Source organism: Diabrotica undecimpunctata, chromosome 11 (genome assembly GCF_040954645.1).
Source record: "Diabrotica undecimpunctata isolate CICGRU chromosome 11, icDiaUnde3, whole genome shotgun sequence".
In the NCBI taxonomy this organism is placed as follows: Eukaryota; Metazoa; Arthropoda; class Insecta; order Coleoptera; family Chrysomelidae; genus Diabrotica; species Diabrotica undecimpunctata.
This window is the reverse complement of record NC_092813.1, coordinates 5403245-5422678: the sequence shown is the minus strand read 5'-3', so window position 1 is coordinate 5422678 and position 19434 is coordinate 5403245. Positions and strand designations below refer to the sequence as shown.

The 19434-nt window shown below is 30.8% G+C and overlaps 1 protein-coding gene across 1 annotated transcript in view; it reads left to right on the top strand.

Moving 5' to 3' along the window:
• LOC140452609 (uncharacterized) overlaps positions 1-19058 on the top strand; it is a 156202-nt gene extending 137144 nt beyond the window's left edge. Inside the window, exons 3-4 of the mRNA XM_072546927.1 lie at positions 18177-18249; positions 18752-19058. Coding sequence (XP_072403028.1) covers positions 18177-18249; positions 18752-19058 — 380 coding nt within the window. The remainder of the gene's footprint in view (positions 1-18176; positions 18250-18751) is intronic.
• Positions 19059-19434: the final 376 nt, after the last annotated feature.

Sequence of the window (19434 nt, the reverse complement as noted above, 5' to 3'; positions counted from 1 at the left end):
TCGTCCGCTCTTATTAAATCGATACAACGTTCCCGTAAAATTTCAAATACACACTCGCTTGCCGATAAGACTAATTTCATATGACAAGGTCAAACATAATTTGGATAAATAGGCCAGGTACTGAGAAGACTAAACCAAATTGTAAATATGTACATAAGATTTTTGTCAATTTAATTTAAGGAAGACAATAAAGTTTTATTTTTATTTTGAACTCTGTCTCTGACTGTCTAAAAACTACCCGGATAGTGACTCCCACGAGAGGACATCACACAATAAAGCAAAAATGTGAATAAAATAATTTAATTAATAGTGATTATTTAATCTAAAGTTTTAAATTATTAACCAAGAATAATTTCTACTACGATTTGAGGAGTTTCATACACTCTTGTCACGGAATAATTATCAATCCTTCGTGGATTAGAGGTAAGAATTCGACACTGCGACACAGACGTCGCAGACGATTAGAGTTCAAAACCCACATGTGGTTTTCTTTATTTTTTTTTTGATAATTTGAAATTATGCAGAGATCGTTTTGCTTTGAATCACTAAACATTTATGTCAGTCGTTACTAGTATTAGAAGTGTTTAAAGTTAAACATAAATATCTTATTGAAAAAACAGTATCGTCTACTTTCGAAAATAAAGTAAAAATTCTTCAAAATTAAAAGAACGTTTAAAGAATGTTTAAATAAGTAGAAATTCTACAAAAATAAAAAAAATATTGTAAATAAATGTATTTACAATATGTTCAAATAAGCCTTCATTAGCAACAGAACAATAACTCAATATATTATAAAACTTTCGTGTAACATTAGTTAATGTTTCTGGACTAATACCTCTCATTGAATCAGAGATCTTTTCTCTTAATTCTTGGAGAGAATTAGGCCTATCGTCTTCAATTCCATATAGTTTGGATTTGATATAACCCCACATAAAAAAATCACAAGGTGCAAGATCAGGTGATCTTGCAGGACAAAAAATATCTCCCTGGCCACTAAACAATCGATTCGAAAAAGTCGCACTGACATATTCAATGACGATGCGAGAATTATGTGCAGGACAACCATCGTGTTGAAACCATATGGAATCGAAAGTTATTGGTAAATTACGAAGCGCTGGGACAATTTGATTTTGCAGAAGTTCCAGTCAACATACCGTCTATAAAAAATGGACCAATGACATGATTCCCTATTATGCCTCCACAAACATTTACTTTTCGAGGACGCGGGGTACGAGCGACATAAATCTGACGAGGATTTCCTCGAGACCAATACCGAGCATTCATTGAATTGTGACGGCCATGCAATGAAAACGTACCTTCATCGGTGAACAAAACGTTCTCTAAAAAATGTTCATCTTCATGTGGCATTTCCATTGCAGTTTGACAAAATTCTAAACGTCTATATTGATCCCCAGGGAATTGTTCGTTGGATTTATGAAGTTTATGGGGACGATATCCATGTCTTTTCAAAATTTTACCTACTCTAAATCTTGAAATTCCATATTGTTCTCCGAGACGAGATGTTGATTGGGTAGGGTTTTGCTCAATACTTGCACAAACCAAAGTGTCCCTTAGTTCCAAATCTGGATTTACCTCCCTTCGTCTACGAACTCTTCTTGGAGCGAACACGGATCCATATATAAAAAGAAATACGTATAATAGACCGAATTGTTGATAGTGCTGGAGCCGGCCTATTTGGAAACATATTTATAAATTGTTGTCTAATCATGTCTGATAATCCATTCCAATGTTGTCAATTGTTTTGAAAATCATTACCTATATAGAGGAATTGATATTAACACTGAGAATTTAGTGATGGATTTGACATTAAACAGTCTTCACCGGATTATTTTGCTTTCACAACTGAAGACTGTAAAACTGGAATTGAATTTGAATTATTTTGTATTTTTATTTTATAACATTGGAATACGAATAAATTGTAAATAATAGGTTTTTCGAAAACTTGTTACCTAATATGTATCATATTTTCTATTATTTTTTCATTGAGTAAAACAAAAATTTTATCCTTGGTGTGAATTGAACCCCAATCATCTTGACAATAGATCACGTCTTTAACTATTACACCAATTCCACATACAATAATTGTTTTCGGACAGAACATACCTACCTTTAGTTAAGTCAAATATTTCAGTTGAGTTATTTTTATTATTAAATAAACTTAAAGATTTATAATTTAAAATCGCTACTAATTAATGTTTTTTCCTATAATATATCTTAATTTATTCAATCATTTATTCTAACATCAGAAATTATTAAAATAAAGTATTTTCGAGGTCATCCGTATAATTATTACCGAAGTCAAATAGCCACGTCAAGAACTAGCTTTATCTCGTACTATCTCACAACTTAATCTGTCTTCTATCCTTTCCGCTATTTTGCCGGGTGGTAAGACACTCCTCACTGTATATGCTTCATGCTTGGTCAAATGACCCCATGAAAATGTCCCATGGCCTTGTAGTCTATAACTATATTTTATTGTATATTTTCATTATGTACAAATTTGACCCATTGCCTCTTATTTCTAGGCAGCGTCCTTGCATCTGTCCATGTTGTTTCCCTTTTTTCGATAATATTTTCTTGGGTTCTATTTTATGTTTGTCGTGGTCTACCTTTCTTCCTTCCTCTTTGTGTTTTTGTCTGCCAAATTTCTTTCACCGGTTTTGTATTCTCCATTCTCTGAAGATGATCCCACCAACTGAGTTGCCTTCTTTTTATATATTCTTGTAATTTAAGACCTATTTATGAATTTATTTCTCATGTCATAGTATAAGTTCATCGTTTTCTAAATTCTATTATTAATATCTGTTTCCTGTTTTCCATTGTCTTTTAATTCTACTCCTTAGTATTAAAAGTTTCGTGCTTGTTCTCTATTTACTTCTTCTATTTTGATATTTATCCTTTCTTCTTCTTCATTTTCTCCTCTCAATATAACTCTTGTTTTATTTTTATTAATTGGCATTCTATATTTTTTTAGTACTTCATTCCATATTTCTATATTTCTTTGTAGTTGTTTATCATTTTCGGCTAATATGACAACTTCGTCAGCGAATGCTCCTTTTGGTATATTCTACTCTTCTTAAATTTTTATAACTCACTTGAATTTTTTTCACTTTTACGTTACATGCCATAATTATCTCATCAATGTATATTATAAATAGCGTTGGACTTCATCCTTGTTCTTGTGTCAGACTCTGGTTTGTAGTAAATGGTTTTGATGTTCTGTTTTGACTTATGAGATAGTTGATATTGCTATCGTAGTTATTCTTAATTACCCTTATCATTTTGTTATTAATACCTCTCTCTTCTAATATGTCCCATAATTGTTGTCTTGGTATCATGTCAAAAGCCTTTTTAAGGTCTATATACGATACATTCATCTTTTTTATGTTGCTGATATTTTTATAATATTTGCTTGATGGTAAATATATGATCATGGGTGCTTCTGCCTTTTCTGACTCCGCTTTGTGATTCATCAAGTGTGCTGTCAAGTTTTTCGGTTATTCTTGTGTTAAATATTTTTTCCTATATTTTTATTGGCAGTACTTAAGAGTTTTTTTTTCTCTGTAATGTTATAATACGTTCTATCCCCTTTTTTGATAAATCGGTAATCTCTGAACCTTCTGCCAGTTAATTTGTATCTGTTCTTCTCTCCATTATGGTAGTAAATATCTTTTGGATTCATCTTTAGTGTCTTTAGTGTCTTTAGTATTTTCAGTATCTTTAGTAACTCATCAAAATCATTTCACTAGTTAGTCTATGATACCCCGGTGCCTTCTCATTTTTCATTTCTGAGATAGCGTTTCGCAGCTCCTTTATGGTTATTGGATCTACAGTATTATCTGCTATTCTTTGATTCAACAGAATATTTAATTTTTGATAGAAGTGTGTTTGTAGCATCTATTAGAAATATTCTCTATATCTGTTTATTATTATATTTTGGTTTGTGAGAAGTTCGCCAGTTTTGTACTTTATTTTTTTATGTCTTGAATTTGTCCTTTTCTCATTGATTTAAATACTCTATAGAACAATTTCTGTTTATTTTTACTGTTTATTTCCATCTTTTGTCCAAATATGTCCACTTGTGGTTTCTTGCTTTTGTAACAAATTCGTATACTAATCTTCTATATTTTTTTAATAGCTTTCTCTGCCAATTCGTCCGAGAGTTGACCCCTAAAAATAATAGGAACAAGCTGAATTTTGCACAGAATATTAAATTTGGGACCCCAAAGAATATGCAAAAACGTTTACCACTTTGACCTCCGGGCTTCCCCCTAAAACTCCCTTCGCAGGGCGGTAAAAACAAAAAAAAGAATCGATTTACCAAGAATCTGTACACCGTAGAAAAAATGTTTCGAATAAAATATGTAGCTGGGATAATTTTAAACAAAAATATTGATAAGCATTTTTTGTAGAATGAACCGTTCTCTAAGAAACAACACTTGAAGCGACCGTCGATTTTGCATGTCAGTTACGCGCCAGAAATCAATGTTCAATAAAATTTGTATCAGCTCAACGGTAAACATTCGATATCTTTTGTTCCAAATGTCCTATCAACAAAACTCAAGACGCATTTTAAAGACTAGGATTTTTGGCATTTTTTACGATTCTCGTAAGATCAATAAAATTGATCACTTTCATTGACCAGTTGTAGTAAAATTTCCATTTTTAGAGATCAATCTTTAGAACTTATGATATAAAATTTCAATTTTGAGTTGTGGTAATTGAAATGAAATATGAATAAAAACCACAGAATTTAATGTTTTACATTACAAACAATCATACGTCACGGGAAATGCAATTAAGAAGACGGTTTTGGGTGTAGTTGATTACAGAAGTTTTGTTCTTTTGACAAACGTACTATAATTATAGTACGTATTATAGTGTAATTTGAAAAAAAAAGTTTTAAATGTTTTAGATCGCTTGTTGTGTGAAAGTTCCAGCGTTTTTTAAGCTTATTTCGAATGCTTCACATTTGTTGCCTAAACTTAAAACTAAAATTTCATGCTATAGGTTTTAAAGGCTTTAGTAATCGAAAATTTATAGTGACCAGTCAATAAAAGGAATCGATTGTATTGATCTCGTGAGAATCAGAAAAAATGGAAAAATCGCGCCACGTTTATTTATTTAACACCTGTATAAAATCGAGTTTATTTGCGTCAAACTACAAAAACTTCAAACATAAGCTGAACTCTTTACCTTTAAAGTAATATAGGTCGCTTGAATCAAAACATATCGAATTTTTACCGTCGAGCTGATATAAATTTTAATGAACATTGATTAATCAAGTAATCGAGCGCGTAACTGACATGCAAAATCGATGGTCGTTTCAAGCATTGTTTCTAAAAGAACGGTTCATTCTACACAAAAAATGCTTATAAAAATTTTTATTGGAAATTATCTCAGCTACCCTTTTTATTTGAAACATATTTTTCTACAGTGTACAGATTCTTGATAAATTGATTTTTTTGCGTTTTTACTCCCCTGCGAGGGCGGTTTTAGGGGAAGTTTGAGCGTGAAAGTGGTAACTGTTTTTGCATCTTTTTAAATGTCCCAAAATTAATATACTCGGCAAAATTTGGCTTGTCAGTATGATTTTTAGAGGTTCAGTGGCATTTTGTCTTTGACGACTGGAGTAATCTGAGCATGTTTCATTTTGTAAATTTATTTCCAAGCATTTTTCTTTCTTTCGATTTGTTGTTTCACGTCTTCATTCCACTACGCAGCTTGCTTTCTTTTATTGCTCTTCTTACTTGTTGCACGTACTTATGTCGCTGTATTTATTAAAACCTCTTTGAAGTAGTTCCATAGTTGTTCTACGTTTCGACACTTTTCTTTAGTAAGTACTCCTAGCTTTTGATTTATGGCCATCTGGTACTTCTCAGTATTTTTTTTATTTCTGAATTTATATAACTTAATAGTTTCATATTCTTGTTTCTTTTCTTGCACTGTATTATTGTTATTATTATCTGACTCATTTTGTTTTATTTTCAATAACATTAAATACAATAGTGGTGACTTTCTATTTCTAGACCCCTTCTAACTTTTGTGTCTATTACTTTTCTTATGTTATTTTTTTTTTACTAGCATGTATTCCATTTTTAATTTCTCTTATCTACGTTTAACTTCTCTTGTGTACTTGTGGATATTTTTGTCTTCAAAAAATATATAAGTTATTACTAAATTGTGAATCATACAGAAGTTTAGCATTATTATGCCACTTTCATTTCGTGCTGTTTCTTCATATTTTCCTAATGCCTATTTATATTCCTGGTTATTTACGTCTATTTTGCTATTAAAGTCGCCTACTAAATATATATATTCTCTTTTTCTTGTTATGTTACCAACGCTAATTCTTCCCTGAATTTATCCTTATTATAACTTGAGTCGTCATCGTTTGGGCTAAATACATTTATTATCGTTTTTAAATTTTGGCTTTTTTCTTTCATCTTAACTAGTAGTGTTCTTTATGATCAGGTTTCCCTGGTCTAGGTGTGCACTATTCATCCCACCCCTGCCGCTGCTCTCTTGTTTTTTTTATTTCACTATATATAAATACATGATCATTTTCATGTGTCACCACTATCTGATACATCTTATGATACAGATCAACTATCTCGAATCTAAGTTGCCAGAGAAGTGACAATTAAGTAAGATAGTATCACTCAGTGGATGTTAATATATTTAACTAGTAACAAAATTATTAAAGCACCCTTTTAATTCAACGAAATCCTTAAATCTCATTTTAGGCGAGACTGATTTCTTTATTATTGAAATATATATCGCCATTATTTAATAGTCTAATTGCATTGTTTAAATAGGACTAGTTAGACAATCCTTATGGAACAAACGTTTGACTTTTAGTCTGCCGTTATGTGGCGGCCTCTAGTCATAAATTTAAAAAACTATTAACAGAAACTTAATTCTTTGCAGGATTCTATTCGAGTATATTTTTACCTGTCTCATAATTAATGCAAACCTGTACACGGATGCCAGATTCTGAAGAAAATATAAGACTTTAATAAAATGCTTATTGTTATTATCGTTGTATGCGTCTAGTGAAAGATAACTTGACTATTTCGAGCAAATATTTCAAATTCTTTTTATACTTTGAGACTTGCTAAATCTAAATCGGTTAGTAATCTATTTAAATGAAGGAGGTAAATGCTGCCTTTTTTTAAATTTTTATTAGTTTACCAGATATTTAATTTGGTTATATGATTTGCTAGAAAAGGATAAAATATTTAATTGAAATAGACTCGATTGCTATCGTCTTAGAACACTAATGAGGAGATTTATTTTTTAGTAAAAAAAGTAGTTAAAAAAAAGTTAGTAAAAAAAAAATCTTTTTAAACAATGGTTTTATGTATGTCGTGAGAAAATTAAATTTTCAATCTTTTAATCTTTAAAATGACGTTTGAAAATATAGTAAATTTATGGGTATGGTTTTTTGATAATGCTTTTGAAACAAATAAACACATCGATATGCCACAACAAGAGGCAACACATATTTAGGGAAAAATTAATCTATGTGTTGGAATGAAAGGAATAATAATTAACAACACTTTAATAAATAGTATCCTTTATTTTATTTATTTATGTATTTTATAATATAAACACCATTTTTGTATTTCTGTTTACATAAATGAGAATGTTTTTTTCAATCAACTCGCTCGATTTGAGCTGTTTATTAATGAAACAATTTTAAATGACAAAGTGATAGATATTGCAAAAATTAAATTCGCATTATTTTAATAGTTATATACCACTTATCAAAATTCTAATATCTACACATAGACAATATTAACGAAATAATAATTCAAGGTAAAAAAACAAAACAAAATTGTTTACAATAATAATTATAGAAATTGATTGTAACATTGTTTTCATGAACTAAAATAAGCAATGTATGTAGTGCGAAAAACTATTGGCACTGGTTGAGGTTATTTTGCTATCGAATACGTATGAAAAACGCGTGGTGTCGTTAACAAACCTTCCTCTTCTACCTCACTATATTTTTTTGGTTTGCATTTAGATATTTTTGGACAAAATGCTTACTGCATAGAAATTTTTTTTTTAAATCGGGTAGCTCCAGACTTTTCAATGAAGCATTACCTACAACAATATTATTATTAACACAACTGAAAAAAAGCAACTTTCTGCACAATAAAGTAAAAAAACAATTTAAGTTCTGTATTCAAAATATAAATAACTTGGCAGTTATGACAATATATGTTTATATATATATATATATATATATATATATATATATATATATATATATATATATATATATATATATATATATATATATATATATATATAGAGAGAGAGAGAGAAAAGAAATTTAATCTTTGCAGATTAGTTAAATAGTAAACTCTTAAATATTGGGGAAATCTGCAAGATTTATTTAAGATAATATTTAAGAGTTTACTATATATATATATATATATATATATATATATATATATATATATATATATATATATATATATATTATATATATATATATATGTATGTATAACAGTAAGAAAAAAGATATTTTTTAGATAGGAAAGTAGCTATGTCATGGATGATGTGATCAGTGATTGTATCAACAATTGCACTTTTTTCATTCCTTTTTTTAAAGATATGTAGATGATTTAGTTTTGGCACTTTCTAAACACAAAATTATTGAAATAGTCAACATTTTCAAGTATCATAATCAACATATACAATTTACAGTTGAGAAAGAGGTAGACAATTCTTTAGTTCCTTAGAGTAGGTTTCAAGTCCAGTGCTTTATACAGGTTGGTGAATTGTTTGCGGTTGGTAAGTTTGGTATGGTTGATTTGTAGTCTTGTAATAGTCGATGCTTCTCTTCTAGTTATGAAGTCTAGGGAGAGATGACCAATAAAAGATTGAAGTTTATGAAAAGTTGTTTTGCTCTTTTGTTCTAAGTTTTGTCAAGTATGCTCTACTGACTTTTTAAAATCGAATTTCGAGATTCGTTAGCTAGTTGAATTGGAGTGACTTCAGTCACCCCATGGTTGGTAGCTTCTTTGGCAAAATGATCTGCTGTTTTATTACCAGTTTTTCCGGTGTGAGAAGGCAGCCATATGAGAGAGACTGTTGCATCGTAAGCAGAGAGATTTTGGTATTATGTCATGAATGTTTTGAACTAATAGGTGCTCAGTGAAAATTGTATTGACTAAATGGATATATGAGCGTTAATCTGAATAATTGACAATATGTCTGTCTTGATGTGAGATGCATTTAAAAGCCAACACAATACTATATAGTTCACCTGTGCAAACGTTGCATATTAAGGGTAACTAAGATGATCTTACAAGTTCATGTTTAGTGGCTACTGCACATCCAATACCAGTGGTAGTTTTAGAAGCATCTGTATAGAGAATTAAATTCTAAAAATGCTTTCTTTATAAAGGAGATCACTAAAATGGAGATGGGCAGGACACATAGCCAGAATGACAGATGGGCGATGGACAAAGAGGTTATTGGAATGGAGACCAAGGGAAGACAAGAGAAGCGTCGGTCGACCACCTACAAGATGGACTGACGATTTAAGAAGACTCAATAAAAACTGGATGAGAGCGGCGCAAGATAGACGGGGTTGGAAACATAAGGAAGAGGCCTATGTTCAGCAGTGGACTCTTGAGGCTGGATGATAATGATTTCTTTATAAGAAGGTTAGAAGATTCAAGTTTGTTAAAAATAGTGAGTCAGGTATATATTGAAGGGAGATCTTTAGCCCAGAGGGGAAGTAAAGGTAGAGGAAATGAACTAGTCAGAAAAAGGTCAATATTTTTAAGTAGTGGACAAATTAATTAAGGTAGAGGTTTTATGATAAGGTGTTGGTTATTGTTAGTGGAAGAAGACGGCATTGTGGCAATTAGGGAATGAACGGGATTAAATGGATTTGCGGATGTTGATGCAGCATCGAAAGTAGAAGTGATTATCGTCTTGGGTAGGAGAAAGTTCATTAGATTCACGGTATACACTCTCAATAGGACTAAAGCGAAAAGCGCTCAGACCTAGAAGTAGTTTTATTGGCACCCCATTGAAGATGACTGAGGGTTTTAAAAATGTTCAACCTTTTAAAACAATTGATTTTAAGTTAAGAGATTTGATTTTTTCAATTTAATCTGGAGTCAAACATAAAACCGAGAATTTTACAATAATTAACAACAGAAAGTAGAGAATTGTTAAATAAAATTTGGGGTAAGGGAGTGGAAATCCCTATGGAAAATTTTATTAACTTGGCTTTGTATAAGTTTATATGAGGTTGGGACAGATTTAACATGGCAGTAAATGATTAGGTCATCAGCGTATTGAACATATTTGATGGGAGGCAAATTTCGTTGATGGCAAGAATGAATAAAGTTAAACTTAATGCAGATTCCAAAGGGACACCTTAATTTTGAGGAAGAGATTAAAAAGTTTACCCTTGGCAAGGACTTTAAAGATTCTTTCAATTTTTTTACAAATGAAAAAATATTACCATTTAAATTATAGTGGGAGATTTTGTCAATGATTGCTTTTCTGGAGATTGAATAAAATGCCCCTTCAACGTTAACTACAGTTGCTACGACAACTTGTTAATAATTATAGATTGCTTAAGAAATGTGTGTTTGAAAAATAAAAAAGTTATCAATAGTAGACCGATTACGTCGGAAGCCGGATTGAGCGTCGGGAATAATATTATCCTGTTTAACGAACCAAGTGAGTATTTCATTGATCATTGTTTCAAGAAGTTTGCAGGTAATACAAGTAAGAGAAATCAGACGAAAGATATTGAAGTTATAGATGGTTGGTCAGGTTTTTTAATTGGAATAAGCAGATTTTGTACATGAAAACAAGGTAAATTTTAGTTTATTTACGGTAAACAAGGCGTTCATAAACGTGACATCGTGTGGAGTTGACGGGATGGTGGAGAAAGATTAAGCGCGTAAAGAACTGGGAGTAAAAGCCATTATTACTTTTATTGAATCTGTCTTCAACCCCATTAGCGAGTGTGTCGGAAATGAATTGACTGTCAGAGATAACTGTGTTGTTGAAGATGATAGGAGAAATAGTTAGGATATAGGAATGAAGGATGACTAAATTCATAGGATGAAGGTTAGTTTTATTGCTTTGGATTTGTGAAATAGTTTTTTTTTATAAATGAGAGTGGAGTTATCATATCCACAGGTAACTTTAACATCCTAATATTTAAGACTAAATAATGTAAACTAAATTGTAACATATAACTTTTAACGGGTTTTTACCCAGATAGTTAGTGGCTCAAATAATGTACACCTAATGATGGAATATGGATTCCGAAAACGATTTGTCTTCATGACATAATCCGTTTGTGTTCGTTTGTTTTTTGTAATGATCTTTCTTTTATCTTAGTATAGATTAGAGAAAGATCTTTCATTAACGATTGTCAGTGGTAAATTTACTGGCTTCATTTAGAGGGTCGTTGGTGCCTAAAGAATTTTCGATAAATTTTTCAAGATCATTCTAGAAAACCCTAATTTTTGTGTTTTTATAGGATTTGAGTGCAGCTTTTAGTTCGAAATAGTTTATACGAGAGTTCGGATAATTGGTATCTTGTGAAACTGAGGATGAATAATGAAAGGGCGAAGGAAGAAAAGAGTATATATGGTTAGGTCCAGATTTGTTGCAAAACTTTTATTTTAAATTTTCTGCCAGAATCTTGGCTGTCTCTTAATTGGTGAGGATAACCTTTCGATTAAAATAGAGATTGGATATTTTAAGGTTATTTTTTATTAACAATTTTTTTTCCACACTAGACTTGGGCTAGTATTTGAAGTACATAAAGTTTTCTTACTTAATTAAATATCGTGTCTAAATTTGGCAAAAGATGAAGTAAAAATATACAAATAGCAGAAAAATGAATAAATACGAGAGAAAGAGAGAAATTCTATTTATCATGTATGCTGTGATTAGATTTGACATCAGAAGATTTATCAGAGGATGCACTTATATATACTCTTGTAAGTCGGAGGTAGGCTGTTCTTTTAACTTTTTTAAGATTCTAATGATACGATTTTTTAGTGATCTTTTCCTTGTACCTATGTAGAGCTGCAATAAGTCCTTTTGAATACCATCTATGTTGGAGGATTTTTAAGCTTCTTGTAGTGGGGTGATACATACAAAAGAGATCTCAAGAAGTGTAATAAGTTGCGTGGAATTGAGTGTAAAATTAGTCGGATTATCTTTGTAAATCATTTCTATAGCGGAAATATAATAAGGTTTCATCGAGTAATCCAATCAAAGATTAGATTTGGACATTTTTTGGCTGGTTTGGGTGGCATCGAAAATGCCGAAGGAGGAAAAGAACTTAATAGAGCAAGAATACCGGATGAAGATAGAATGGTAGGAGTATCAGGAGGACTGTCATTGAAGTGTCCCCTTTTTTGTCCTACTGCCAACATGGGCATTGAATTAGTACGACGAGGGATGGATAAATCCATAATGGCAGCCAGGATGGGTATATAGTTAACGGAGATGGACTCAATTTCCGAAGATAGAAATTCTTTTGATGAAGTTAAGGATTTAGGATTAAGGACTCCTTAGAGTCAGCTAAAATTGAAGAAGAGAAAGGAGCATTAGCTGCAATGAGTGTGTGATCTGGTCAACTGGAGACTTTGCAATCAGACCCCACGGTACGACCCGAAAGCTTACAAAGAAAACACTATAGTCTTTCAGAGAATAAAAATATTTTAAAGGATGTATTTTCATGGTTAATTAACAGAGAAGATTGCACTTCGAAGTTCACCTTGTCAGGAATTACAAATGTTACCCTAGAAAAACTCCTGATATATGCCTATTGATCATCTGATGTTCCGTATTTTTTAGGGACAGCTCGATTAGTGAATGCGGGATGGAAGGAGATACATTTGAAATAAGGATTCTTTTGGTCGCAGAAAGAAGCCTGCAGATAAAGATGACGGTGGAATTAATTATGACGTTCGGTGTATTAGTTGATCAACGATGTCGGTAGAAGTGAGGAAAACGCAGATTCGATCATTCAAAATGCGAGATGTAAAAGTAATATTTTTTGGATAAACTATTTCACCAATTTCTTTAATATATTTAAATAAAACAGTATTCAAAATGGAGTGCATGACAATAACTTGTTCCCTTTTAGAAAACGAACGGGGAAGGTCTAGAGACTGCGGCAACGACATATGATTTTGGGTTGGAATTGAAGTTGTTTTGTGTAAATGTAAATATTTAATTGCTGTTCATGATTTGTAGTCCTGGTTACCCAGACCGTAACACAATACCTAAATGTGAGTACCTAATAGACCCTCTCCCAAACTGGAAAAAAAGAAAAAAGGATCTCACCTATTTCTTGGGATTTTCACTGGTTTTCTTTAATTACACCAATATAGCCGCAATTAAATTCGACTATTGAAATATAAAACCAAATTTGATACTCATTTTCTTATCACATTGTGATTAAAGAACTTCGCTTCGTATTGTTAACTCGTCGATGAATTACTTTATCTGTTTAACCCTGTTTAAATCTTTAAAATCCGTGAGGAACTTTAAAAAGGGTGTTTAACCTTTGGCAGTTATTTGACGTTTTTTGAATCGATTATTTGAAGCCTTATTTGTAAACTTCAACATTTTATTAAAAAAACAGTTTGAAAAAGTGCTTTTTAGCTTCTACTACTTTTGATATTTTTCGTATCATACGGCTGTACGTAGGCTCAATGAAAAGCTGGTGTAAAAGCACAATTTAAAAAAAACAGAAATTTCCATAACCAATAACAAGAAACAAGCTGAGATATTGCAGCGGATAGATCTCCCTTGCATTTTTCTGTGGCGATATTTTACGAGTACCATTATTTTAATGTTTCAAAACTAATTTACTTCTTCACTGTGTATGCCATTTATAAATCGAATTATACAATTTAGATATTCTTTTACAATGTGTTCAATTTTCAGCTCTTAATGTTAATAAACAATGAAAATATTTGCAATTTCTTAAACAAGAAAAAAAATGCTATTTGATTTCCTCTGGGCAGTAGGTTTTGGTTTTTTTTAAATGTTTTTTTTATTAACTTTATATTGAGCCTAGATACAAGTGTATCACATAAAAAAGTCAAAGTTATTAGAAATTTTTATATGCTAAAAATTTGTTATTCTTCAAACTGATTTTTAAAAACAAATTTAATATAATCTTGATATTTGTTTTTAATAATTTAAAACAAAGCCATAAAAATCGATTTCTATTTACAAAATAACCCTAGAGTGACTGTTTGGACAAGTACAGTTGTTTAAATAATCGGTCTCCTGGATAAACAAATTGAATAACTCAGAAACTGTATGGTCGTTCTGTATGATATTTAGCACACTTTAAAAACTCATTAACTGCCATAATTTTAAATAGTTGTATTACATATCGTTATGCAAAAAAGAAAGTTATTTATATTTATATTATTTATATTTATATTAACATTTATAAATTTTACTTTAATAATAAGGGTTTTTAAATTATCTCGGTCAATTCTTTATGTATTTTAATTATAAAAATCTTAATATTAGAGAACATGTTATGATCTATAACTTTTATTTTAATCATATTTCTCTAACATGAATAAGTAACGTTTTATGCGCATAAACTTTTTTCACTTTTTAAGATTGTTTAATAAAAAAGCAAAGCAAAATTAGCTGTAGTCTTCACATAATTGTCATCAGCTACCCCTCATATACCTTTTAGAGACTTTAAATATCTGTTTAAGATTTTTTCAGCTTTTTTGAGTTGTAGATCATAAAAAGTTACGTAATTTTTGAGAGTATCCAAATTAAAATACATGAAACTATTAACCGAAATAGTTGCAAAAAAAACCTTATTTTTGCAGTTATTTATAAATTAGAATAACTCTTTTTTGCGCAAAGACATGTAACATAGCTCCTTGAAATTATGTAAATGAATAAGTTATTAAAGTGCGCTAAATATCAATCAGAGCAAATAGCTTATAGGTTATTTAATCTGTTTATAAACATTTATAATAACTTAAATGGCCAAATATATGTCCTAGGAGGACAAATTCGTTAAACTTCCCATGCTCGAATCGGTATCAATAAAGTGTTATGATCATTTCGGCCTAGCCCAGCCTCATCAGTCCATCATTCGTCCAACGAATGTCTCCCAAAACTTCACTACAACAGTAGGTAGCTACAAAGGCGCCACCTGCTTTGGCGGCCGTGAACGAAAACGATATGATAATATCGTTTTCTGTATCCTCTGCGCTATGCGAAATGTGTAAAAGATATAATCTTTTAGCGGAAGCCGCTATCGCTTTATTAAATTAAATGGCCAAATATATGGCTTAGGAGGACAAATTCGTTAAAAATTTATTAAAAATCCTTTGTAAAAGGTATATAATTTTATATACCTTTTACAAAGGATTTTTAATAAATTTTTAATATATGGTATACAGCCAAATACAGGAACGTAGATTCCTTGTGGAAATTCGTTAAACTTCCCGTGCTCGAATCGGTATCAATAAAGTGTTATAGAGTGTTACAGAGGATACAGAAAACGATATTATCATATCGTTTTCGTTCACGGCCGCCAAAGCAGGTGGCGCCTTTGTAGCTAACTACTGTTGTAGTGAAGTTTTGGGAGACATTCGTTGGACTTTCCGAGTTTGAATTTGTATCAGCCCAAAGTGTCTGATGAGGCTGGGCTAGGCCGAAATGATCATAACACTTTATTGATACCGATTCGAGCACGGGAAGTTTAACGAATTTGTCCTCCTAGGCCATATATTTGGCCATTTAATTTAATAAAGCGATAGCGGCTTTCGCTAAAAGATTATATCTTTTACACATTTCGCATAGCGCAGAGGATACAGAAAACGATATTATCATATCGTTTTCGTTCACGGCCGCCAAAGCAGGTGGCGCCTTTGTAGCTAACTACTGTTGTAGTGAAGTTTTGGGAGACATTCGTTGGACTTTCCGAGTTTGAATTTGTATCAGCCCAAAGTGTCTGATGAGGCTGGGCTAGGCCGAAATGATCATAACACTTTATTGATACCGATTCGAGCACGGGAAGTTTAACGAATTTGTCCTCCTAGGCCATATATTTGGCCATTTAATTTAATAAAGCGATAGCGGCTTTCGCTAAAAGATTATATCTTTTACATTTATAATAACGTTGATATCGTTTATGCCACAAACTTATTTAGAGGCTTATGAAAAGCTGGTGAAAAACATACTTTCTAAAAAAAAAACAGAATCTTCTATGACCCTTACTAGGCAAGAGAGCATTTTATATTTAAAACCAAAGCATTTTATTCCTAAAATCATACTTCCATTGTCTATCAACAGTAAGAGCTAAAAATTGAAGGGACACTAAATGAAGATCTGAATTGTGCGTTCCAACTTACATATGGCATATGCGGCAAAGAAGTAAAAATTTATAACCCGTTAAAATGATGGTATTTGTAAAATACCGCTTCGGAAAACTAGAATGGAGAACCATTTGAGCTCGTTTTTTTTAGATTTGAACTTTTTCACAATGAAGCGCGGTTGCAAAATTGGCAATATCTTGGCTTCTGTGGCACGTAAAACATAAATTTTTTTTAAACTGGGATAGCTCAACAAAAAGTTGTTTACATAATCGCTTTCTACGATAAACAAATCGTCACTATTTTTATTGGTTACATTACATACCATTATGAAAAAACAAAGTTATTAAAATTTATAAATTTCTGCAAAATCAAGGGTTTTTTGCAACTATTTTCGTGAATTCTTTATATATTTTAATTGAGAAACTCACAAATGGAAGAAATTTTTGAATCTACAATTTTTATTTTAACTATTTTTCTCTAAACTGGATAAAAAACGTTTATAGCCAAAATCACCTGTATATCTTCACAGATTTATTATTAACTAACCCTCATATATCTATTAGAACCTTCAAATATCTGTATAAAATTTTTACGTGAAACCAATAATTTTTTCCCAGATGGACCTTTGTATAAATTAGTTCTCCGATAAAGATGAACTTTTCTACTTTTCAATACAATAAATAAAAATAGCTAAATAAATACATATTTAAATATCTAATACTTTGTTTATGTTTATTAACTTGATATTTATTCACTAATTTGTTTTTCCGAAGTGTATTATATCATAATTATAATACCAACGAAAACGTAAAATTCAAATTAATGCATCTCGAATATGACGCGTGCACCATGGCGATAATAAAAAATGATGAATGAATAAAAAAATAAACATTTTTTCAAATTAATTGCGTAACGGAAACGGTGTAAAATAAAATATAAAAAAAGTTTCTATTTACTTACCAGAGTGTAATATCCATCTTTGGCAAGCCGAAGGATTTTTGTCGGAAATCTGAACATTCTTAATCCATGAATTTTGTATGGTGATAAACCACATTTGTAATAACAACAAATATTTCCGGCCATCTGTAAAAACCATTTATTTATTATGGAAGTAACATTATTTTAGTTTAAAATTACTTTTTTCAAATATTATCGAATGTGTGTATTATCCGGTAAAATTTATTTCTGAATAACTAATTTGTTCATTTCTCATACAATGTTTTTTTATGTTTTAAACACATATAATTAAAATTTTTTACTTACCTCGGACCAAATTTTTGTAATACACTTCCAAATAAAATAAAATATTTAAATTTTTTAAACTTATTTAGATAGGAAGATTTAGAAGCCACAGTACGTTTATGTACAATTTTAGTTGACACGATATTTACTAGTTGATAGTAATAACTCTATTTTAAACGAATACGTTGTGATTCATGGTCTGTTTTTTGTAACATTTTTATTTGTAAGTAAACATGTTGCTACTATGTCAGTGAAATATTGCAACGCTGGTGAATTTAATTCAGTGGATCAAAAATGGACGTTTAGTTTAGTCCTTAACTTTTTCACATAGCACCATCTAGTATAATGTATATCAAACAAACAATGGTATATTAAAATCTATTGAGACAGAAAGAGTGGTGACATCTAGTGACTGTCTCAATTAGAATCAAACAAATTTATACATTGCGTTGGCTAACTATTCCTATTTAAACAATGCTAATTGTAAGTACGATACTTTTGTAAGTATATAAAAGTTACCAGTTTTTTTTTTAGTTATAAAGGAAGAAGCAGAAAAAATAAGGAAAGATCTAATTCTCACGAAAAGAGAGAAATCAAAAAAGACTAGGTATGTTGTTTTTTGAAATTTATTATAAATATATCCATAGATAAAACTATTTTTTTATTTTTTGTAAATTATTGAAAATAATTTTCTCACTTTTAATTTGTAGTCAAATCATGACATGTAAACATCTGATATGTATTTTCCTGTACGATACCCAAAGAGAGCAAAAACTGAATTTTGTAGTCTCTAACTCATAAAAATAGGAATGAAAATCGGTTTTCCCAGTTTCTTGTCTGTGGGCTACTATGTGCATAATGTGCAATGATATAACGAATGTAAAAGTTTATTCCAATATCATTTACATATTTTCGTCAATGATTTCAAAAAGTGGGAGTTTTCTGACTTAATATTTGATGCGATCTTTTTTACTTGTATTTACAGTTTTACAGTAAATATGCGTAATTATCATTGAGAATGTGCAGAGCACATGCTAAGTATAGGTTTTATTAAAGTACTTAAACTTTCTATTTATATACTAATAAGGTACTACCTCACATCTTTTTAGTAGTTGTTCTCTGGACTCAAGACACTCTCCCAAAGAAAAATCTAAAGGCTTACTCAAGAAAATTTCGAGTAAGCAACGAGTTTCATCATCATTTGTAGATAAATCTGAGGTTAAAGCATCACAGAAATACCCAAATGACAGTTCTACAACAGCAATGATAAAAAAGGACTCAGAGAGTAGCAGCAGTGACAGGAAAGACAGCACTGCCAGAAAAGAGAGTAAAACCAAGGAATGTTATTCCACCAAAAGTCCAATTAAGAAATCATTCGCACCCGATATGGCAGAAGAAAAGGTTAGAAACAATTAAGTTATTTATTATTTAAATTAAATTGCTTTAACACTAGAAGGGCCGGCGCTTGACGCATACCTAGAAGTGCTGCAGCCATCATTTTGACGTAGGACTTAAAAAGCACTTGTTCCTTACTTTAATTCAAGTTAACTGCAAATTATAAAAGAAAACTATATTTACTAAAAGTATAACAATAATAGTACCTATAATTAAATATCTAAATTAAACAATAGTACATTTGCCACATAAGTATTTTCTACAAGTATTACATGATTAACATGTTCGATCTTTTTTGCAATTAATGTTTATTTGACACTGCTTTCTCTTTATTTACTTTTTTACTTTACTTTAGTTTTTCTCTATTTACAGCACTTTCATCTACTGTCTAATGTTC